This window comes from Bactrocera latifrons, unplaced genomic scaffold (assembly GCF_001853355.1).
Source record: "Bactrocera latifrons isolate USDA-ARS-PBARC rearing strain unplaced genomic scaffold, ASM185335v1 scaffold_284, whole genome shotgun sequence".
NCBI classification, from domain to species: domain Eukaryota; kingdom Metazoa; phylum Arthropoda; class Insecta; order Diptera; family Tephritidae; genus Bactrocera; species Bactrocera latifrons.
Window position 1 is genome coordinate 194,835 of NW_017536452.1, and position 25,439 is coordinate 220,273.

The following is a 25,439-nucleotide window of genomic DNA, read 5'->3' on the forward strand; positions in this document are numbered from 1 at the left end:
TTTAATATCTTTATTTATGGCTTAGTTATGACACTTTATAGGTTTTCGGTTTTCGCCATTTTGTGGGCGTGGCAGTGTGCCGATTTTGCCTATCTTCGAACTTAACCTTCTTATGGAGCCAAGAAATACGTCTACCAAGTTTCATCATGATATCTCAATTTTTACTCAAGTTACAGCTTGCACGGACGGGCGGACAGACAGACAGACAGACATCCGGATTTCAACTCTACTCGTCACCCTGATCACTTTGGTATATATAACCCCATATCTGACTCTTTTAGTTATATGACTTACAAATAACCGTTATGTGAACAAAACTATAATACTCTCCTTAGCAACTTAGTTGCGAGAGTATAAAAATCGGATCACTGTAGCATATAAATGTCATTCAAACTAACCGATCAAAATCAAGCTTTTGTGTGGAGAACTTTACTTGTTCGGGCGCAACCGAATTAATGTTTTTTTCTGAGCACTGCTTTTAATTCATTTTAGTTCCATTTTTCGTTTAGTCACCTGTCATAATAAGTCGTTGCACATTCATACATAGTATGTACCGTTATAAGTACGAAACTGGTGCAATTAACAAACACTCTTTATTTGCATAAAAGGGAGAACTGAGGTTAGTTTGTTTTAAACAAGGTTGCATTATGACATTTAAAAAAAAAAAAACACTGCAACGATCGCTTCATTTGGATGTTTGTGTATGTGTGTATGTTGAGAAACAACAAGTTTTTGCTTACATCTGAAAATATAAAAATTTACCATGAATAGCAACAGTTTGCTGAATCGTTTTTCATTTTATTGCACAATCGCGTGTTTCTGCCTGCAGAGCAACAAATCCACTGGGTTTACGAGTATGTCTGTATAAAGCCATTCCTTCAGTTTTGTTTTCGTTAACCTTTGTTACGAGTCATGTGGTGTAAATGCGCTTTTTGTCAACTAGAAAATAATAAAACCACCTAGATCTATAGTTTCAGGAAAGCTTCTAAGCTAATGAAGAAAATAAATGCAAAATAAAGTGTTTTCTTTGCAACTGTATAGCTACCGAGATGGGTGCGCTTGACATTCCCGGAATTCACAGAAAAATATCAAACATGTTAATGCACACGTCGGAATACCCACATACAGTGGCGGGCAGTTAATAACTAAGTGTTTATAGAATGAACCTCTGGCTAAAATAAAACTATGCGATAATTTTATATGGACCGATAAATCAACTGAAAGACACTTTGAAAATTATTTAATTATTAATTAGATATATGGGGGTTAAATGAAGTCCTGATCCGGTTCAAGCCATTTTTGACATACAGGCATACTATTATCAGGAAATGGAGCTTGAATTGGTATCTTTGAGCTTGAATAGTTATAGTCTGATTAGTATAATTTTTGGCCGTAAAAAGGCACACATTAGCGACTTGATTTGTATCTAGGAAAGGAAAACGAAGTGGCCGGTTTTGTGGGCGTGGCAAAGGCCCGATTCAGACCATCTGCATACCAATTTTCTCGTGGTGAAGTTTTATTAGGAAATCGCAATTTTAAGGCACAGCCTGAACAGCCTTAAAAATTGCAACTTATATATAAATTCGTTATTGTCACATTTATCTGACCACTAGTGTGAGCACATATACATACGTATATATCATATTTACCAGCTGATTCATCTAAATAAAATATATATATATAAATGTGCATGGTAGGTGATGAAAAACAAGTTTAAATATTGCATCAGTCTGCCAGATTTCCCGTAATACTTGTAGTTCCCGTGTCAGCAACAGATATTTGGAGCCAAATGACACAATACTTTGGAGGTGGGAATTCAAAAACTGATAAACATTAATAAGGACAAACAAACAGACTGAAAAATCAGCTCAAGCGTTAAAAATATTTATGCTTATCAGAAATTTGATGGTTCTTTTCGTTTCGGCAATAAAACACTTACAAATGCAGCATGTCATTTTTAGACAAGATTAAGTTATGCTAGACTGTACTGGCTGGCTGTCACGCTATGCATTAACCTAATAGTATACGAGTATGTACCCATCGATTCTTTGTAATGTCGGGCGGGGGTTCAATTAATACGACACCAACGCATTTTGCGAACTTTAAGAACGTCGTGAGTGTTAATAAGGGCGGACTTGTCTACTTCCCTGCATTTTCTGCTTAAATCATCGTTAATAATGCCCAAAACACTCGCATGTCTTGGCAGACAATTTATGACATGTGACTAAGCCAACAACCGCCCCGCGATGAGAGTAAAAAGCATGCGTAAAAATTATAACGGCGATTCTGCATGTGCTTGAAGCAAATCTCACCCTGATACTTTCGGTAATTTCTTGTAATGTTCATAGCCAATCAGTTTTGACAACCTCTTCGAATATTTCGTTTCCCGGAATGCCTTAGTAGCACGGAACTATATACTACGCAGTCGCTTTTCGACAACCAACATATCTACTGGTTCCTTGCTTCTAAGTACGTTCTCTGATGTAATGTGATGGAAGATTATTACATTGATTAAGATACTGTAGTATTCCGGCAGGGATAGAGATCCCGACGCCTTCTCCATTCGGCATTTTTGATCCGTCCGTGTAGATGTCGTCGTGAGAGTCATCGTTTGTGAAAAATGTAAACTTCAGTGGCTTAATTTTTAACTTTACCTTTAAATAGGTTTCATCCTGGTATGAGTTTTCCTTCTTGCTTTCAAAAATTAATTATCTTGTTCTACGTTGCTGCATTTACAAAAGAAACGCCCAAAATGATAGGCTTGTATACAAGCAGCTTTTCGTCACAATGGAAAAGTGACAACCTCGCAAAACACAGTGAAAAATGTGGCAACAGAGCTTTTGATGCTTTAAAGTATTTGTAAATTTTAAAGTGTGTATAGAAAAGTGGACCGTTTAGACAATCGGCACACCCTCTATATTACACTCTCTCTACATTATCCGTCCGTGTAGAGGTCGTCGTTCGTGAAAAATTTACACTTCAGTGGCTTACAAAATCGAAAATATTATCAAAAATTTTATTCCGTCTATCATTATCTGACAAATATACCCAATACCCAAGAAAGTCGTGTAAAAGAGCAGGCATTTTGCATTTCGGTGTAGCCATTTTGGGGAATTTATATCACTGATTTCAGAGTCAGCCTTTCGAGAAAAACGCGTTTTAAGTTTTGGGCACCGATTACAAAAAGTTAAAAAATGTGGATTGATATCCTCGAATCAAGCAAGCGTTCAAACATTACTGTATTTTATAGTATGACCTAAGCAGACGCCAGAAGTAAAAGGCTCATCAGACATATAAATCTAGCGCACTTCAAGAGCAGTCGAGCACTTAGCAGTTTAAATGTCTGATTTATACACCGATATGAACACGACACCGTCAGTCTCTAGCTCTCCACTGTCTTTCTTCATTTGAATACAACACAAACAAGCTTGTCAATTTTCATTAGGCTGAATGTCACACAACAAATTGTCTGCGAAGTTTAATATAGGAAAGCCTTAGTGGCACACAAACCTTTTAATACAGAACGCCGTTATTTCTAAATCACGTACGCCCTCGCATTCAGTCCTCAAATACTTTTGATAAGCGCTGAGCGGACGTGTTGATGCCGAGCGCACTAATGCGCCGCTTAATAGCCGCGACGTTCAACAAACCTCAATTGGTATAAATTAGAAAATTACACCTGCATTTCAAGAGCCAGTGGCAACCGGAAACTTTGGTCCGCGACGGCATCAAAGGGTTGTGGATTTGATGAAATGAACTCAACTCGATCCGATGCTGTCTCGAAACATTTTGCTAACCACAAAATCCACAAATCCACTATTGAAGCCACAACCACGCATACACACACATACAAAACATGTGGAGAGCATGAGTACGAGTACGTGCTTAGCGGCAGCCTTGAGGCGTGCCGTGAATGTTTGGTCAGCTGAAATCCATTTCGCGATCACATGATTCACTGTCAAGTTGAGCTGCACTACATTCGCCACGTATTCGGCGTCACAACCCAAACCCATTCACGATTATAAATGTAACCAGCTGTCCATGTCGATTAAGCGCTCATTGCCTAGGCAACGTTTGTAATTGTAATAATCGTAGTTGTTTATTTGCTCCACCTTTTTTCTATTGGCATTTTTTAGTTATCGCATAAATTTGCAACTCCCGCCGATTTGGCAAGCAGTTCTCTACGGTCATAGATATGTACCTGTTCCTAAGTCTTAGTTACAGATATACATATATGCGAGTATTTCCAGCCATTAAATATTTATTTAATATCTATGTCACTTCGCCTTATCCGGCTAATAATCGTAATTCCATTACCCAGTGCGCAAATAGTGCATTTATAAATACAACAAAAAGGCTGAGCAGTAAGCAGTACCAGCTTAGAAGTGCCCAAAGAGGTATTATTGGTCGGCATAAACACGAATGCTTGTTGTATAAGCATCAATACTTCGCGTATCCTACGAACGTTAACGGTTAAATAGAGTAGCAATGGCTTGTACAAAATCCAATTTATGCTTTGAACTCTTTTTATTATGGCCGTACAGTCCGATACTTAACTGTGATGATAGTCGAGTTTATGTAACCGAAGATGTAGCAATATCTGACTCGAAACTGGATCAATGTTTTTTACTACTGAAATGTGATCCATTTTGAGGTTCCATTAAATAATGAACCAACAAACTTCAAATTTATGGGGATTGTTTATTATTATTCGAAAGAACATTGTTTTGCATTTATTTTTTGAAGATAATTTCTTTCAAATGTTAGCCGTGGTTACGTATCAGATGATCCATCAATTTGCGATGACTCGTTCGTGCATTTCGCCTGGTCACTGGCAAATGACACACCTGATGTTTTGCCCTAAAAATCGCTCTTAAATTTCAGGCATCAAATAGTCGGTTATCATGGCGCGATAAAAAAACCCACAAACCACACCAAACCGTTGTTTTTCTGGTTGGAAGGGCAGCTCTTGAATCTCTTTAGATCGCTTGTCGTTCCAAATGCGAGAATTGTGCCTGTTTACATAAACAGGCATGGGCCTCATCGCTAAACAAAATTTGGCTCGAAAACGTCGGATCTTGGCACTTTTGAAAAGTCGATGGAGCGAAATGATGCCGCTTGGGAAGGTCGAGCGGCTTCACTTTTTGCGTCGATTCGGTTCTCGCGCGCGATTCTCCGCGCTCTTCGTGTACACTCCCTGCTACGGTTGCTATAGTTTCTTCACTGCGTGCTGAACGTGTTCTACTCGGTCAAATATTAACCCATAATGAAAGGTGGATCTCAAGATGGGTGATGGTTTCGCGAATAGTAAGCTGAGTAGGCCGATTATGTTGACCATAAGTTGAGCGAAGCGCGCGAAACACATTCATTACAGAACGTGAACGTTAAACGAGTTTTAAACGTTGTTCAGGCGTAAGTCTTTCCTTGATGAAATGCCAAAACAATACTAAACAAAAATAACATGACAGCTTGACACGACTCACGCGTGAACTGCCAGGAAAAGGCTATTGAAAAGAGTACATTTACTTCAAAGTAGGTTGATACCACAAGGTGTTGATCTGTTTTAACAACTGGTGTGGTTTATTCGGTTCAGTGCTCTTTAACGCTTGGCGAATCGGAAATATTGGGTCGTTCCATAAGTAATTTTTTTTTGGATGAAAACAGCTGATCTTATTGAATCTTTTATTAGCCGACTTCGCACTTCGCCCGTTCACCAATACATATTTGAACAGCTGATTTAGTAAGGCTTGGTTTTAAAAATAATCGAAGACGGAAGAACAAAAACAACATATACCGAAAATGTTTTTATTGTTTTACAATCAAAATGCTAAAAATGCAACGCAAGGCAAGGCATACTTATATGAGGAAGAACACGTGTTGGCCGAACGCCAATGCCCAAATTGGTTGGCAATATTTTGTTCCCGCATTTTCAATCTTAAGGATGCACCACGTGATCTTTAAAATAAATACATTCGTATGTAAATTGTCGAATAACAACTCAAGAGATTGTTGAGAGATGAAATTTGTCTAACGCGACCCTTTACATGCAGGTGAGAGGACTAGCATCTATTTCCAAGCTTGATTTATGGGTTCCACGTAATTTCACAGCACGAATGTTGCTTCGTGGTATTAAAAACTATGATTTTTTTTATCAAAAGTCAAACTATTAATAAATTTTTGAAGTGCATTATTACAACCCAAGTTGAAGCAGCTCAAACCACTTCGAAGGTCGATAGTCACCAAAAAAGGGTATGTTGTCTATTTCTGGGATTTTAAATGGAACGTTTAATTTAACCTTTCGCCCGACGAGGATTAATTCTTAAGTATATTGTGATCAGCTAAAGGAATTGAGCGATTCACTCGAACAGAAGAGGACAGAATTGACTAATAGAATAGGTGCAGTATTCCATCATCAGGATAATGTGTGATCTCATAAAGGTTTAATAATTCCTCAAAATCTTTTCAGGCTTGAATTGAATGTGCTACTACACGCACCATATTCTCTAGGCTTGGCATCTTGGGGGACTGTTAGTTGCTCAGATCTCTGCAAAATTGTTTGATTGGGGCAACGTTCACCTCAAACCGAGACGTCAAAAATCACTTGGACCATTTTTTATATGAGCGGTAATTTGATGAGGGGCAATAATTTGAGGGGGACTACGTAGATTTTGAAGAATAAATTAAGAATTTTAAAATTATGAACAAAGTCTCACTAGTTTTTGTTTTCTAGCTGTCATACAAACTGACCGATCAACATCAAGTTAAAGATCTGTTTATGTTATACCCTTTTATGCTATGAAAAATAAACCTGTGAGCGGTATTATTACTTTGGTGCTGCCGAAGTCAATGTTCTTTCTTGTTCTTATTATCAATTACATATTTTAAATGCCAATTTCGTCTCTCTAAGCCGCCCACTTTGCATAAATCTGCTAAGTAATTTTATTTGCGCCGTCATTGCCAATTCGAATGTGGTAATTGGCAGTGACAAGTAAGCGCGAAAACTACTATTTTATGTGCGATTACGGATTTTTGAACATATTAACGACGTTAAATTTTGCTAATCAACTTAAGCCGTAATTGTTAAAAATAAATGTGGATATAGTGGGGCAACTAACCGAAGTCTCTTAGCGAAATTGTTGACACAGTGTTCAGATACAAAGTTAGCACACTTTTCAAATTTCAGTTTTTTCTTGTTTAGCTTACGACGAAAGTGTGCAATTAATTGATTCGGTAAACCAGACTAAAAGCTTTTTGTTTAATCTAAAAATTATACAATTTCTAAGGTCTGAGCTTAATTTCGCTGAATCAATAGAAACTCTATTTTTATATTTTTGAGTATGAAATATTTGTGGATATTTTAATTATATTCACAACGCTAATATTAGGCCTGGCGCACGAGCTCTTCTAACAACTATTGTAAGTGGGATGTGTTCTTAAGCCTGTGGGGGATGTGTACCGCCGACCTACTACCGATATAACTTCTGAAACGTATTTCGGATAGAAGGTTAGAATAATGTAGACACAACATATATAACTCTTTGATATCATTAAACAATAAACTCAGGCCTAACTAACTCACTATCTTTTGATTTATGGAAAAAAACGGTTTAAATCATAAATTAAAAAAAAAAATAAATTAAAAAAAAACCTGCGTTAATAATTTATATCAGTATTAATAGCTGTTGAAAAAACCAAACTAAGAGCTGTTTTTGATGCACTTCTATAACTACCACTTGAGTATCAATGAGCCGTATGTACACCTGTCAGATGCTGTCACCAGATTCGTAGCTGTCATGTTAGAATATGAGTAGGTAAGTAGAACACAAGAGACAAGTAAATGTAGTAATACATAATTTTGAAGTGTCACCATAAAATATGTACGTACAGTATTGCTGGAAATACAAGCAACTACAACTTGTTTGAACGATGCAGTCAAAAAGTCACATATATTACATGACAGGTGTTTCTTTTTAGACGCGTGGTTTTCAATTAGACAATACAGAGTATTGAAGAAGGCTCGAATCGAGTCCATCCGCCATTGCACTCAACAATCGATGCTGTGCCCAACTACTTCATGGAAGATTTTGCGGAAATAATAGGTTGTCAAAAAGTCTTTCGGCATATTTATTGAATTTTCAATTGTTCGCAAAATTTTTTTTGATGACTCATGCCCAGCTCTTGACCGATGCTACGGCTGCTACTAGCCGGTCTCTTTCGACCAATTCAGCGATTTTATCGCAATTTTCGACGACAGGCCTTCCGGAGGGTGGCGCCTCTTCGACCACCTCTACACCAGAACGAAAACGCTGAAAGCATCGTTGTGCGGTGGAATTGGAAACTGTATCGGGTCCATAAACTGCACAAATTTTATTGGCGGCTTGAGATGCATTTTTGCCTTTATCGTAGTAGTCCTGTAAAATATGCCGTATTTTGTCTTTATTTTGCTCCATGTTTGCGATGCTATAACTCACGAACCACTTAAAAGAAACGACAATCAATCAAACACGTGTTAGCGCATGAAATGAGCTTTCCAAAAAGGTATAGCATGACACGATGCGACGAATAAAACTTGAACTACGCGCTCTCAGCGCCAACTAGCGAAAATACCGCAAGACTTTTTTCCGATCAGTTTGTATGACAGCTAAAGCCTATAGTGGCGCCATTTCTTAATAACTGTGGAATATGCGAACCATATACATATACTGGCTAAATCTAAACTTACCTTGTTACGCTGATCATTTCAAACTTCCTGGCAAACTTAATATGTCGTCGATAGTGCGTAGAATAACGTCTGTTGCTAATTTTGGCTTTCGGAGTCAATGATGGCAGTATTGGAAAATCAAGTATTATCTTTCAGGAAAGGGCCGACATACAGCCATCAGTCAGTCATAATGAATCGGTTAGATGTCTGTAGGATTAATTTTGAATTCTGAAAGCCTCAGAGTAGCACAATCGTCGCCGGCAGCAGCGGCGTTTGCGTCTGCGTTTCGCGTGAATTTATCATCATGCATTAAATGCTGACCTTTAAATGCTTGTGATACAATGATGACGTAAAATATTACCGAGCAGCAACGCAAAAATAAAAGCATAAAGTAAAAATAGAACGGTTGTATAAAGGAGTAGTAGCAAGCGTTATGGGAATATACGAGAATCGAATGTAGAAAAAACAGAGACAAACCAAAATATATACACAATCAAAGATTAGCCTAAAAATTAATGAATGGAAAAAATTAACTGTTTTTATTTTAGTAAGTTGTTTACAAATAATTCATGGAGCAAATGAAGTGTTGAGCTGTTGGTCTTCGTATTCGACTCGTAGGTACATTAATTTGACCTTCTAATAACTACCCAGCAAACTTTGTGATGTTTTATAAAATTCGCAAACATTTTTCTACTGAAGCTCTGTGAGTCAAAAGTTGAAATTGAATTTCAGAGTTTAGTGTTCGCACTAGCGAGCAGAGCATATTTTTTATTTATGTTAAACTTGATTCATCAAATTTCAACAAATATCAAATGCAAAAATATATCAAATAAATTTCCGTTTCTTTTTTAACAATTTCCATTTTTTTTTTAAATTTATCAAAAATTGTCTTGTCTTTTTTAATAATTTTTTCCAAAACTTCCATAGATTTTTAAGGGGGTATTCTACTCTAGAATTTTTAAAAATTCGATTTTTTTTCATATATTTAAAGTTTGGACCCTTAAGAACATATCCTCCAAAGGATTTTTAAAAATTAATTTTATTTTAAGAGCTACAATTACTTTAGTGACGCAGTACCTAGCCCGGTTCGGCCGTATCGACTTTTTTAAACGCCTTTTTCTCGAAACTACCTTTTTCCACACGGTATCGGCATTATCTCATGTTCTATACAACTGATTYACTTGAAATTATGTGTGAACCTTCTTTATATAATCCTTTGTCGTTCCTACCAGCATCGTATCAAAATTTTTCTTTTTAATATTTAAAAAAAAAATAGGAATTTCAAAAAAAAGCGTAAAAAATTATTTTTATTTTCAAGCAGTCGCCATTTTTCCACAAAAAAAAATTTTTTTTTTCGTGTTCCCTGACTATAACAACATCTTTACTGATTAAAAATTTCTTTTGATTTTTTTTTTCAGACCACCAGGAGAGTCATTTTTTTTACACCTGTCTCCCCCCCTCTAATTATTTTAATTTTTAATATTTTTTTGTAAATTTTTTTTTGTATCAATAAAAACACCATAAAAAAAGGAGAGTAAAAATATTTTTTTTTTTTTGTTTTTTTTAATAAAGTTCAAAAACAAAATTTGATTTCTAGACTAGAATACCATACCCCCTTAACAGAAAACTAAATTTACAAGAGAGACTTATTAAAATTGTTGAGCTTTGAACTAGAAAAAAACATTTTTTTTTTTTTTTGTTTAACTTGAGCGTCTGTGCTTGTTGGGTTAGCACGACCGGTTTCACATGTCGCTTACAATGATCGAGCGCGTTGAGAGAGTGTACGCATAAGCTTGTAAGTGTGTGAGAGCGATCGGTCTTCGTTGCTTTGTTGGTACTGAGAAAAAGTAGTATAACCGTGACGGAAACCGGTAGAACATGCACGTGCTCGGGTTTAGCCGCAAAATCAGCATTTCATGGATCAGATAAACAGCGAAGGAGGTGGCGGTGACGGCGATTTTGGAAGTGGAGCGCAATTGAGAATTTTTGTTGTCGTGCAAATTTTTGTTTAATATGTTGTTTGTATGTGTGTATATACTGTATGTAATTGACTTTTTTCGTTTTAACGCAATTTTCAAGCTTCTGCAAGCATTATATAATATAATATATGATTTGGTTATACATATTTACGAATGCCCACAAAAAACGAGGAAGTTAATTAATTTGCTTGATTTAGCGTTTTTAAGATAAATTTTTTTTGATATTCTGGAAATTTCATAAATCATATATGTACATATGTGATGTATCAGCTGATAACGGTTAGCAGGTATATCTTATGCCAGTTTTGTATGGGTGAGCTCAAAAATTATTGAGTACATATATATAAAATCATATGTACATATATGAATGTATTATATAGCAAATTTGAATCCAACTAACATAAAATTCTATACAAGAACTTGATTTTGATCATTCCGTTTGTATGGCAGTTATCTGGTAAAGCAGTCCGATCTGAACAATTTTTTCGGAGATTGTAGCCTTACCTTGTGTCATAATACATACCAAATTCCATGAAGATATCTCGTCAAATAAAAAAAAGTTTCCTATAAGAACTTGATTTTGATTGTTCAGTTTGTATTGCAGCTATCTGCTATAGTGATCCGATCTATATAATTTCTTCGAAGTTTGTAGCGTTGATTTAAACAATAATCTTTGTTGAATTTCGTGAAGATATTTCGTCAAATAAAAAATTTTACATACAAGGTCTGAATTTTGAGAAGTCAGTTTGTATGGCAGTTATTTGGTAAGGTGGTCCAATCTGAACAATTTCTTTAAAGATTGTACCGTTACCATTGGTTATAATACATACCAAATTTCGTGAAGATAACTCGTCAAATAAAAAATTTTTCTCTACTAGAACTAGAACTTGATTTTGATCGTTCAGCTATAGCTACAGTGTTCCGATCTCAACAATTTGTTCAGAGATTGTGTTCGATGCTTATCTGAAATACTAGGATAACTTTTGGGTGTCAGCTCGATGATTTTTAAACAACGTCTGGTTAACTTTTTTGAAAATGTATTTAAATATTATAGACTAAATATTTTTATCTTAATTGTTTTGTTCCAAAAAAAGCAGACATTTATTGAGATGTAACCCAAAATTTAAGATTTAAAGCATATAATACATATTCTTAAAATTATTTGTACTTATATTCAAAAATATTTAATATTCACACTTTTCACACGAGTGTTTAGTTTGTATGCATGCGGCTGCGGCCGACATGGCGTATCATTAACGTCATACTTCCGCTTTTCCCAGCGCATTTATTCAATAAATATATGTATGTACTTGTGTGTTTTCCTCGCTGCTGTTTTTGGTAAACGTTCAGATTTGCACGTCACTCGCCACTCGATAAAATTGTATTGCAACACGCTGAGCGTTTTAGTTGCTTTTGCTTAAAATTGTTTGCATAAAATTTCTTTATAATATTTATTGCTCTTCTTTGTCTTTTCTTATTTATATTTCTTCCATATTTTTTATTTTTTTAGTTATTCTATTTTCACTGTTTTTATACTGCCATTTATAATCATACATTCTTATTTATATTTTACTATTTCTTTTGCATTTGTTTATTTCCTCTCTTCCATCCGCGTTCCCCAACCCGCTCCTTCCATCTGCAACACACAACAATTATAAATCGTTTGTTTTCTTAGTCTAGTGCAGCATTTTGCCTTTTGCCTTTTCTACAGCTTGCCAGTTTATTCGGTAAAAAGGAAAGGAACTATTTTGACGCTCATGGAAATTGCTGTGCAAAGTGTTTGTACGCGAAAGTTTTGTTTACAAATTTTAGTATATTTTTAATAGTTGATTTTTTTTGATGGCTACCAGAAATGCAACAAAGTAGAAGTAAAATTTCAGCCTTCTGCTTAAAAACAAGAAAACACGTTAACTACGGTAGCACCGAATCTTTCACAGGAGCATACCATAAAAGACATTGGTTTGAATTTGATCGGTCAGTTTTTATGGCAGCTATATGCTAGAGTAGCCCGAACTGAACAATATTTTCGGAGACTATATCGAATAATCTATTCCAAAGTCTTTTGAAAATATCTTGACTTATAAAAAGGTTGTTCATACAAGATCTTCATTTTGACCGAGTAGATTGTATGGCAGTTATATGTAATTAAATTATCCGACGAATGACCAACTTCTTCGAAAGGAAAGGAAGTGCGCAAAATTTCAGATCGATTTCCGACATCTGTTATATTGACATCGGAATCACTAGAGGTGAAAAAGTAAAATAGCAAAATTCTGTTGCTAACTAAATTCCAACAAAACTTTATTTAACAATAGAAAATCCTGTCATAATTACTTGACCTTATGCCATTTATCTATACATATGGCTCAAGCAAGTTGCGAATTCCGCACTTAGAGCAAGTATCCTCTGGCTAGCCAAAGAACATCCGTTTGAAGTGAGCTAAAGTGCCTGAGCTGTCCTCAGGGTTGAACGCTGCGTTTGGGACCCGGCACCTAATAAAACGCCCCCGAAAAGGCAACAACAGCCTCGGATAAGAGACACCGTCCTTGATGACGGCCATGGCATCACATTTAGGATTGAGATTTAAGGGCATGCACATGGAGTGTAGGGTCCTTTAATTGGAAAGGTGCCGCTGCCTAGCTGGTTAATGTCCTCGTAAAAGTAAAGACTGTTAAGACCGCCGTCCAAGAAGTGCGATGAATGCGACAAGGGGTGAAACAAGTGGGTCCTTGTGGCATTTACTACTACAGAGCACAAATTCGGTGCGAGATTCGTGGTGGGAGAAAGACTTAGTCGCCGAGTACTGTCATTCACCCCGGGGGATGAACGTCTAATCACAATCGGCATCAAAGCAAAGTTCTTGAACAAATAGCTGATTTGCGCCACCGCCCGACGAAAGAGGGTTACAATATGAGAGCTGGACCGCCACTATGTCAAAATCGTGCTTGGCTACTCTAACGCCAGGTTGAGCAAAGAAGATATTTTTGGCTCAACGGTCGGTAAATTCTGCCTACACGAGGAAACATCCCCACATGGGTTGAGGCTGATCGACTACGCTGGGTCCGAAATATGGTTATTTGTAGTACTAGATTCTAGCATAAGAAAATACATAGAGCTGTCTCCGGATCGAAAAACCACCAACCAGATCGATCACGTTGTGATAGATGGAAGACATGTCTCCAGTGTTTTAGAGGTGCGTACGCTCCGAGGTCCAGGCATTAACTCGCATCAATATCTGTTCGCAGCCAAGATACGCAACCGCCTATGTGCAGCAAAAAAGCGCACTTCAACAAACACAAGAAACGTGTAACTTCGAGAAGCTGGAATCACTAAGGTCGACTATAGATTTAGAAATATAATTTATAAAAGCTTGAAATTATACTTAATGTGTGAAGAAGTCTTTATGCAATGCTATCAAAATGGGATACTAGAACATGCCTCCGGGTTACTGCCTTTGTTATTCAAATGAAAATTAATTTATCAAAATATGACAGCCAGTAATTTTTATTGATATATTTTATTGTATTATCAATTTCTTACAAATATTATGTTTCAACATAAAAATAATAAACACCCCTTTTCTACTTTTCAGATTATCTCAACCACCCTGTAGCATTATTGGATTATGCTTTTTGAAGATCTAACATAAGCTTGAAAATATCATAATGTTGCATTTTTCTACACGTCGCCGTGGAGTATTTCTATCTCCATAAACATTTAATGTAAAAAACATTTACAAAAACAATTTGAAGTTGAAAAACGAAAATCGAAAAAAATTCAGCAAAACTAAACTAAAATTAAAGTAACAGAATTCGCAAATACTTCTAGTCAAATTGAAAAATAACACAAATTAACGTAGATTTAACAAAGTTCCAGAATAAAGCAGCGAGTAGAGTGCAGTGCGTACACCAAAGAAGAAGGTTCATAGCGTGAGAGAGAGAATAGAGTGGAAATTGAGATTCTGCGTGGAGCGAATAAGTGCAAACTATATTAATAATATAGTAGTTGTAAAAATAAAAAAGTATTTATCGTCGTTGGCAAACTTTCTAAGCGTGTATTTAGAAAAAAATGCCTTACAATCGTGACGCGTCTTCAGCTCAGGCTGATAAATTGAGCGGCATCGAAGAGGAGAGCGACCTGTACGAGGGATTTTCACCACACGTTGACACAGCAGAGATAAAAAGCTTGGATTTCTACAATCAAAAGCCCTCGACTGGTAAGTGTGTTCATATACTCCCTTACCTTTCTCAATTAAATTCACAAATATTCGTATGCTTTTCGGTTTTTTTTTCTAATTAAAATAAATATTTTTTATTAAAATAAATATGCAAAATATAGAATAGATTTTATAATTAAAATTTTTGATTCGTTTGAAATTTTTTGTATGTAACTTGATTAAGTATTGGGTACAACAACATCGTTGGATTAATTTTGGAATCGAAAATGTTGCCTCAAGCATTTGCGCCGCTTTGCAACATTCTATTTTTGTAATGAAATTATTAAATTTCATAACATTTTCAGATTTTTCAATTTTCTATAATATAAATATTGAGAATTGTAAATAAAATGCACAGATGCCACAGTTCATTCAAAAAGCAAAAATACAAACATATTTCCGAATATTTCATAATTTCAATATTCACATTATATTGTGATTATCTATATAGCTTTCCGAGCATTATGTGTATATACAGAGTTCACTGTTTGTAATTAAAAGAATACTTGAAATAAATTATTTTTTCGATTTACCATGTTTTAAGAAATGTTTCTATTCTACAGTGGGGTCAAACTGTGTAAACAAAGCCAATTTTTATGATTTTTTTTTAGAAGAAATGGTCAAATAATTATTCGTTTTAACCAATAGTACCTTATAGTGTGATATTTGACGCTTATTATATTACATTTTCATGGAAAAATATTATAAAATACGGCAGCGGCAGTTATAACTCTGTAGCGTCGCGGAAAAAATTTTAATTGCGGTGCTGATTGCGGTGTAACTTGTTGCTGGATCATCCGAAATCAAAAAATCAAAATAGTCGCCGCATCTTTTCTTAGAACTTTGACCATTTTACTCCTGTCCCTCAGCTTGTCAAGCTCTTCTTTCTCACGCATTTCGACCTCTCTCTGTTTTTTTTTGCCAATGAGTCTCGCTTACCTCTTCAATTCTGGGTACCTATCCCATTCCGCATATGTTGTGGTCAACTGGAACGTTGCGAGGTAGTCAGTCTGTTTCTCTATACAGCTGTTGCTTTTTTTCGTTAAGGAGATTGAAATTCAGTTCCACAGTTCCCTTATATCGAATTGCTAATGAGTGCTCTTAAAGGGCAGAAGTGCAAGTCCGGTAGAAAATCGTTCAGCTGGCTGTTGTGTTTGAAGCTTCTCGCAATCGAAACTTTCTTGCGTTTTTTGACGTCAGTTTTTTGTTGCATCTTGGCTACAACAAGATAGAGTCAGTGCTAGTATCAGGGAGTGTACTCACGTCTAAAATACTCGAAACGTTTCCGTCTTTTAAAACATGATCGATCTTTTAAATCCGGCGTCTGCAAGGCAGCTTGATGTATTTTATTATGCTGAAATCTAATACTACAGATAACCATATTTCGGTCTCTGGCCTCAACCCATTTCGAGATGTTTCATCGTGGAGGCTGAATTGACGCACCATTATGTGAAAGATACCTTCATTACCCAACCGGGCGTTAAAGTCGCCAGTCACCTTTTTGACATTGTGGCGGGGCCAACTCTTATAGGTGTGCTCCAAGAATACATCTTTAGTCCTTTGGATAGACGTTCACTCACGGATGTGAATGCCAGGACTTGGCGACAGAGTCTCTTTCCCTAAACGAATCCCACAGCCTACTCTAACGAGGACATAAACCAGCTTGGATCTTTCCAATTAAGGGACCGGACATTGCAGTTGCATGCTCTTAAATCGTAAACCTTAATCCGTTTGTAGTGGTCGTCATCAAAAGGGGAGTAATTCATCTGACACTCTTGTGTTCCTTTCATTGGGGTGTCTTTTACGTGGCAGGTGCCAAAGGTAGCGCGTAATCCTGGGGAGGGATCACTCGCCTTCTCACTTTTAAAGGATGTTTTTTTGGCAACACCGACGATACTTGATCTAAGGGCGGACGTCGGGAGCTGCTTGAGCCATATTTAAAAGAATCGTTTCTGGTCACTCCCAAGTGAATGGTGCCTAGACAATTTTATTCACTTGCGTGAATTTCTACACATGACTCCATCCGGAAGTTACCACTTGTATTTATGAGATTTGATAATAACTGTATAAGGTGGTCGAAGTCTAAGTCGAAGTTAAATGGATGCAAGAAGTGCAAATTGTTTAGATTCAAGTAATACCAGTTACACGAGTATGTAAGTAGACCTTCTCGAAGAGATGCAGATTTTTAACTTCGTTGGAAGGGCATGAAAAATCAATATTAACAGAGTTCATAAAGAGTTTATTAATAACGAAAATTAAAGCAAAGTAAAAAAGTGAAACAAATTTGTGAAAAATTTCAATATTTTACCCATTTCAAGTGAGCACTGCTATTATTACGCACAAAACTGTATATATTCAAAAGGAATAGGCAAAATTGAAAAAAGCGAAGTGGAAATGTGGAACACTCCGGCCGGCTGTAGTCCACGTGATGGGAAGGTCGTGCTGAATATTAAAAATTTTATGGAAGGTTATATTGAAAAGCCTTGTACAGATATACTCATACATGTTACATTTTATAGAATAAAAAATGTGTACATCTGTATTCTTCTATACCATAAATATTTGCACTTAAGATTTCTGCCTATGATGGCTCGGATTATCGCGTGAATATTATTGTAAACAGTAGCGTTTTTTATGGTTTGAAACATTAAAGAGAGGCAGAGGTTGTGGAGGCGGTGCATGGAGTGTTTTAAATGGATGTGGTGATGGATACTTTTTTGAAAGAACGGAAAATTTTATATTAAAAACAAAATTCACATGATCATATTTTTTGTTTACATATGTTTATTATACCCTGAAAAGGATATATTAAGTTTGCCACGAAGTTCGTAACAGCAGGAGGAAACGTTGGAGATTCCCTAATATTATATATATGTATGTAAGTCATACTTAAGTGATCAGCATGCCGAGCTGAGTAGATTTAGCCATGTCCGTCTATCTGGTCGTTCCGCTGTTTGTTTATTCTTTAGTTTTTCAGATATGAATCGTATCATTTTCACTCTAAGAAGCTGCTCATTTGTCGGAACTTCCAATATCAGAACACAGTAATATATAGAGTATGATGTATTTTGGGTTTTCACCTTTTTTTTTAAAGAAAATACAAAGAATTAAAATTAAATTTAATGGGAGATTTGGTATTTACTTTTTGAAGATTATCTCTTTCAAATGTTGGCCACGACTACGTCTCATATTGTGTTGTGTTCAATTTTGGATAACTCTTTCGAGCATTTCGACTGGTTACGAATCGAAGCGGGATCGTTCGCATATACTTTAGCATTTAAATATCCCCACAAGAAAAAGTCTAATGGCGTGATATCACACGATCTTGGTGGCAAATCGAACTTCCCAAAACGTGAAATTATCTGCTCACTGAAGTGTTCTGTCAATAAATAAATCTATTGATTCATGCGATGTGTGGGAGTTGGCGCCATGTTGTTGAAACCAATTGTCTCTGAGATCCTGAGCTTTAATTTCTGGCATCAAATAGTCTGTTAACATGGCGCGAACACGGTCGTTACGTGACGGTTACGTTCATTGAGTCAGAAATTAGCTTCATAGCTGAACAAAATTTGACTCGAAAACGTCGGATCTCTTGGAAATTTTCAAGAACCTATAGAGAGAAGCGATGTCGCTTGGGAAGCGATGTCGAGCGGCTTGAGCTCGTATTTTGATCACTTTCAATTTAAGATCTCGATGTGAAATGCGCCAAGTCTTTCCATACCTCAGTCCCAGTTGCTGCGAACGGCGTCGAATCGACTCTCCACCGTTTTCGTGTACACTCTCAGACAGTGCCGGTTTTAACACTACCAGCGAGATTTCTACGGCGCCCTCCAACTGCAATTCAAACCCATTCGAAAAAAGGGAAAGCATTTAATGAAATAACCGTTTATTAAAAGAAATAATTATTTATTATAAAAAATAACCATTTAATACAAAGACACTAATAAAATTTTGCTTTTCTGGCCTTTCTATCAGCGAACTCCTTTATAAGGTTGTCAAAGTCGATGTTTTCATCAATTTCGTTTTCAATTGACAAAGTTGCTAAGTTTGTAAATCTAGATTGGGAAATTGTTGATCGAAGATAGGTTTTTATCAGCATCAGCTTTGAAAGGCTATGCTCCTCACTAGCAAGCATTACAGGTTTAGTTAATAATATTCGCAATGATATCTATACAGTTGGATACAGTTCTGTAAGTTGCAATCTTTGATGAAATTAAAAACAAAAATGGGAGTAACCACATTTTGATCAGGCAAAAAGGATGTCAAGCTTACAAGTCCATCACACAACATACAACCATCTATGTCTGATTTAGATTCTACAGTTAATTCTAATTGGAGATCACTACAGAGCTTGACAAGCTCGGGTTTTTCTGGAATCTGTTTAATATTTTACAAAAAAGACCAAGATTCAGAGTACTCATTTAACTGTTCGAACCTTTCATTAACTGAAATTAATGTAGTGTCCAAAAGATAGTTGAAAAATTCAACATCAAATTTTTTTTCGGGAGAAGTTATAGGGTAATCGCGTGCAATTTCACTAGCTTGATGCTTAACACGGCGAATTCTTGTTACAGATTCAATTTCCAGTTCTTCGGCCAACTCCTTCGCAGCAGTTGAAATAGCGCTTTTAAAGCCTGTATTTCTGTAGTCTTCCAAGAAATTGCAGCATTTTTTCAACATTTCTGTACATTTACCAAAAACCATATCTGTTAACTGTAGAGATTTACTTACAATATTTATTTGATAAAGTATGTCATACCAAACAAGCAATGCAACTATGAAGCTGAAATCTTTTAGCTGTTCGGCCAGAGTAGTAGCGTCATGAGGCACTTGAACATCAGTTTTCTGACTTTCAAGAGCCAAAGTTATCAAAGCATCATGGATAGTACTAATTTGATAACGCACTGCTTTAACACTACTTATTCTTGCTTCCCAACGTGTGTCACTGAGCTTTTTTATAGTATATAGTGCCAAGTGATCGGTTAGAATTTTCCATCGATGAACAGAAGCTGAGAACAATGTGAACAACCTCTGAAATACCCCAAACAAAGTGACTGATCCTACGGATGACTTAGCGACATCGCATAGTACTAGATTGTAGCTATGACAGCCCCATGGCACATAAACAGCTAAGGGGTTTATGTCGAGAATTCTCCTTCGAACCCCAATATTTTTTCCTTTCATATTCGCCTCATTGTCATAACCCTGACCCCTGCAATCGTTCAATTCTAGTCCGTATTTATTTAAAACATTAATAATATCTTCAGTCAGTCTTTCACCAGTTGACTCATTGACATTTATAAATTCCAAGAAATGCTCTTTTACTGATATTTTTTCATTATCGTCTGATAAATCAACAAATCGTAATGTAAGCGAAAGTTGTTCTACATGACTAATGTCAGGAGTAYAGTCAGCTATAATAGAATAATATATTGATTTCTTTGTGTGTAATATGATTTCTAACTTCACTTTTTCACCCATCAGCTCTACTAATTCATTTTGAATGTGTTTTCCACAGTAGTTGTCTAAAATATCACACTTCATAGCTAATCGCAAGTGCTCCTGCATGGCTTGATCAAATTTGGCTAGCAGTTGTACTAAGTCTAAGAACTTTCCATAATTTGCCGTATATAGTTTGTCGGAAGTACCTCTAAACATGGACCGTCTGGTTACTACTTCGCGTCTGTTTGTTTTAAAATAATTGTTTTGTATGTGCACCGAATTTATGAATGCGAATGAGCTGAGTTTGTTACGCTTCGCTAAAATAACGCTAGCTCTTTTTAACCAAAAAGTTAAAAGGAGATAGACAATGTGTTTTTCTACGATTGAGGATTCCCCGTAAAATTAACTCCGATTGAACAGATTGAACAGTGCGTTCCATTCAAGTGTTGCTAACATAAAACAAGTAAGGAAGGGCTAAGTTCGGGTGTCACCGAACATTTTATACTCTCGCATGATAAAGTRATAATCGAGATTTCATTATCCGTCATATACATATTTTTTTTATTTTGCTGTAAATTAATTAGATTAGATCAATTTGTGTACTTTGAGTATTGAATTGTATTTGCATATTTTTTAATTGCATTGAAAAGTTATAGTCCGATCACGACAATTTTTCCACAAGGGATACCTCAGCTCAAATACCGTATTTGTGTAAAGTATTATTCCGCTATCATCATTGGTTCCTAATGTATATATTATACAGAGAAGGCATCAGATGGAATTCAAAATAGCGTTATATTGGAAAAAGGCGTGGTTGTGAACCGATTTCACCCATACTTGGTACTTGTCATCAGGGTGTTAAGAAAATATTATATAACGAATTTTATTGAAATCGGTCAAGTGCTTCCTGAGATATGGTTTTTGGTCCATAAGTGAGCGACGCCACGCCCATTTTCAATTTAAAAAAAAAGCCTGCGTGCAGCTTCCTTCTGCCATTTCTTCCGTACAATTTAGTGTTTCTGACGTTTTTTGTTAGTCGATTAACGCACTTTTAGTGATTTTCAACATAACCTTTGTATGGGAGGTGGGCGTGGTTATTATCCGCAATCTTCCATTTTTGAGCTGTATATGAAAATGCCTGAAGGAAACGGCTCTATAGAGTTAGGTTGACATAGCTGTAGCAGTTTCCGAGATATGTACAAAAAACTTAGTAGAGGGCGGGGCCACGCCCACTTTTCCAAAAAATTTCGTCCAGATATGCCCCTTCCTAATGCGATCCMTTGTGCCAAATTTCAYTTTAATATCTTTATTTATGGCTTAGTTATGACACTTTATAGGTTTTCGGTTTTCGCCATTTTGTGGGCGTGGCTTCTTATGGAGCCAATAAATACGAGTACCAAGTTTCATCATGATATCTCAATTTTTACTCAAGTTACAGCTTGCACGAACGGACGGACAGACGGACAGAGGCATCCGGATTTCAACTCTACTCGTCACCTGATCATTTTGGTATATATAACCCTATATCTGACTCTTTTAGTTTTAGGACTTACAAACAACCGTTATGTGAACAAAACTATAATACTCTCTTTAGCAACATTATTGCGAGAGTATAAAAATCCGTTTAATTTAGGGAATTTACGACTAAGCAGATCTTGAACTATGAGCATGAGCTGGGGGGCGTCTGCGCCCTTTTGACAGGCGCCCTACCCTAACACCGCTACTGCTCTCAGCCACGACTGCCCTACCTACCCTCAGTAGGCCGATTATCTTGACCATAAGTTGAGCGAAGCGCGCGGAACGCATTCTTTAGAGAATGTGAATTTTCATAATACTGTTAAACGATTTGTAAACGTTGTTCAGGTGCAAGTTTTTCCATGAGCAAGTAAAACGGAACAAAAATAACATGACAGTTTGACACGACTTTAGGCTATGGAAAAAAGTACCTAGATCACTCGTTCCAATGTTTTCATAAACACATAGTATGTACATACATATGTACATAGTATTATGTTTACATACTGGCTCATTGCATAAAATAAATATGAAAATTCAGCATGTGTGTTTTTTGTTCAGCCTACTCACCCTGTGCCCTAATGTATGCCCAATTTGAACATGAACGATTTCAATGTAAATATTTGTTTGCCGGTTGCGTCCAGAGAAAACTGAAATTAGAATAAGAAAAGACAAGGCTGTCGCGGTTTTAAGCAGGTTATCGAGAAAAATCGCACTTTTGTCTAAAATATTTGTTTATCTGGAATTATGTATAAACCTTCAGTGAAATGAATTGTTAACCACTCTATAACTAGTATGAGCCACAAATCGATGTGGAGTGGTCAAATATATAATATTTTGGAAATCACAGAAAAGTTGTGTAAGACGAGGATTACACCGTCACCTTAGGTCTATTGTGTCTAAGTATGCAGTTGAATGACGTACCCAAACATACTATGAAGGTCTTATTCTTAAAACCTTCGGAGTGCCTAGTCGCCTAAAACTGTTTAATTAAACCAACGGTAATAACAACTATGTCATGTGTACTCACTTCTGTGCTAGTTTATTTACGATGAGTTCTTCGTTGTGATAAACTAGTGTTCTTTTGCTTACTATTCTGGTGTTGCCGGCAATTATGCAAATTTCTTTGTAGCTGTGAAGGCCTCCTTCATTTTCCAGTTTTGTGCCTAATATTATATTTTCCTCACTTTATTGATATCACATGATCCAGCGAGTGGTTTTGAGCACACAGTCTATGACATACATACATACATGTATTTATGTTAGGCTATTTAGTAGTTAGACATGCTTGTTATGGAAATTTTGGGAAAATATCTTTGAAAATTTCGCTTGAACTAAAAATGGCCTTTATTTACATTTTAGAATTCAAATTGGCCAACATCCAAGTGTCGATGTTATTTGTTTATATTAGGTGGACAACCACTGAAACTATCTTGCATAGGCTCTGTGTGTTCGTTAGGAAAATTGAAACAAAATTGAAGGTTATGATGCCCTAATTGAGAAATACCCTAGGTAGGGGTGAAATAAAAATTAACAGTAGTATCGGGAAGGGCTAAGCTGTTCTTTATGTTTTTTTTTTGCAAGTCATGCTCTTAGTCATCCCTGTGGTGATAACCATATTAATATATGTAGGCAGTACCTTCTTAATGAGTTTTAGAAACAGAAATAACAACATATTCAGGCTGACACCTCAACTTAAGTTTTATTATGATAAATTAAAGTATCCTGCTGGGTGCTATTGAAGCGATGTGATCACTATTCGGTTACATACATCTGGGGGTCTTTATTCCGCTTCACAGGCTCGATGAAGTCTACCATCAGCAGCTTAGGAGTCTCCGGCTTCATATCGCAGAAACAAAAGTATGCGCAAGACGCTGTACCCATGTTAAAAAGCTGTTTCATGAGCCTGCAATCCCCAGTGTACAACACCTGAGTAGCGGGATTTTGTCCCTTGGGAGGTTGATTAAACTTTTAAACCTAGTGGTGTTGTAACAAGTCATTAGCAACATTGTCTGCCACATCTCTGGTAGTTGTTGTCAATACATTCTATGCCCAATCTCTCCTGCTAGCGGAGCAGTTACTTTATGGTTTGGGAACCAACCGCATTGCACGGTTCCAGTTCTATCATCCTGGAAGAAGCTGCAGAGTGGGCTAGCTTGTCAGCCGGCTCATTGCCGACTATAACTTTGTGACCTGGCACCCAGATGAGGTGAACTTGGTTACGAGCTGATGAGCTGTTCTGCTGTACTATACACTCCTGTACAAATTGCGATGTAATCTTGCTAGCTGAGAACGCCGTAAGTGCCCCATTTGATTGTCGCTGAGTATAGCGATATTTTTATTGTCAAAACAAAGTCATCTGCTAGGAAAATCTCTGAAAATGTTCCATAGGTATGGTGAATGTTCCATTTAGAGTGCTGTTCCTTAGCAGTAGGTCAAGCGTGGAGTTACTTCCTTCAGCCTTACTACCGAGAACAATTTTTAACTTTATTGTGAACTTTACCCTTTTGGTACTGCTGTTGTTCGGGAGAAGAGCCTGTGGTATTACATCAAAAAAGGCTTTCATTTGCTGCAACGAGATTCCCCTCCCTTTCGCTGTCATTTTAAGTTGTTTAATTGATAGCTATGTGGAGGGATGTGAGTTGACCTGATCCGATGCGCAAACGCAGGAGTGTCTCTGCAGTCTAGTTAGTTGAAGTCCTACCGAAGTATGTAAGACTTAATGGTAGCCCCAGGATTTACCAGTTATGCGACTTACCAGCACTTTAGTTACCAAATCGCTTCGGTCGAAAAACAATTTTTACTTTTCGGTTTAGGACATTTCCCATGAGATTCTAAGTTAAGTCGTTCTCCATACACTAGTCGTATTTTGTTCTTTAATGGCGTAGACTCCGCGTAGGTGGTTAAAGCCGAGTTTACAGCAGCGCGCCAGTCGTTTTTTCTTTCCGCTGTTTGGCGCCAATTAGAGATAAGAGGTGTAGCTTTCCTTTTCCACCTGTCTTTTTAATGAAGTGGAGTATTCTGCTTCCCCAAGCGGATACTGCGTCGATTACTTTCATAGCTGGAGACTTTTCAGCCAATCGAACGATATGATCTAGCCAGACTATAGTCGTTTGTAACTTAAAACTCTATGCATATGAAATGCTTGGCATCATATTCTTAGTGAATATTCTGAATGAAACAATTTGCAGTTGTTTTCCTTGTCCGAAGGAACAGGCTCGCTTTTCGAGACAGTTCAGACCCGTTTCGGAAGCAGCGCAATTATGAACCCTCTTGCCATTGCTGGCTCCGATAATTCCGCACGTATCCGTAGGATAATCGTTGGGTTATTATTATTGCTTTTTAAAGAACTTATGTTTCTCCTGAGTATATCCCCTCTTTTTTCTTTCTTTTCTATTTTCATTAAAACTCATAGAAAGTAAAAAGTGTCCATGTCAATTGTGAAATTCGCGCATATCTCAAAGTCGAAAGCATTTTGCACCAAAAGTTTGCTAACATGTTTAATCTGAAATTTACTCGAACACTTGTTTGTTTTTTGTACCCTGCAAGTTACTCAAGCATTGCGATTAAGATAAAAATGCTCGGT

General features: G+C 36.6%; 1 protein-coding gene across 3 annotated transcripts in view; it reads left to right on the top strand.

Annotated features, from left to right (window-relative positions):
* The window catches only part of LOC108970135 (TBC1 domain family member 24), a 157,361-nt gene that overhangs the window by 42,191 nt on the left and 89,731 nt on the right, over nt 1-25,439 (top strand). For all 3 annotated transcript variants that reach the window (XM_018935295.1, XM_018935292.1, XM_018935297.1), the window contains exon 3: nt 14,273-14,896. In XM_018935295.1, the coding sequence (XP_018790840.1) occupies nt 14,749-14,896 (148 nt within the window). In that variant the 5' untranslated portion in view covers nt 14,273-14,748. The remainder of the gene's footprint in view (nt 1-14,272; nt 14,897-25,439) is intronic.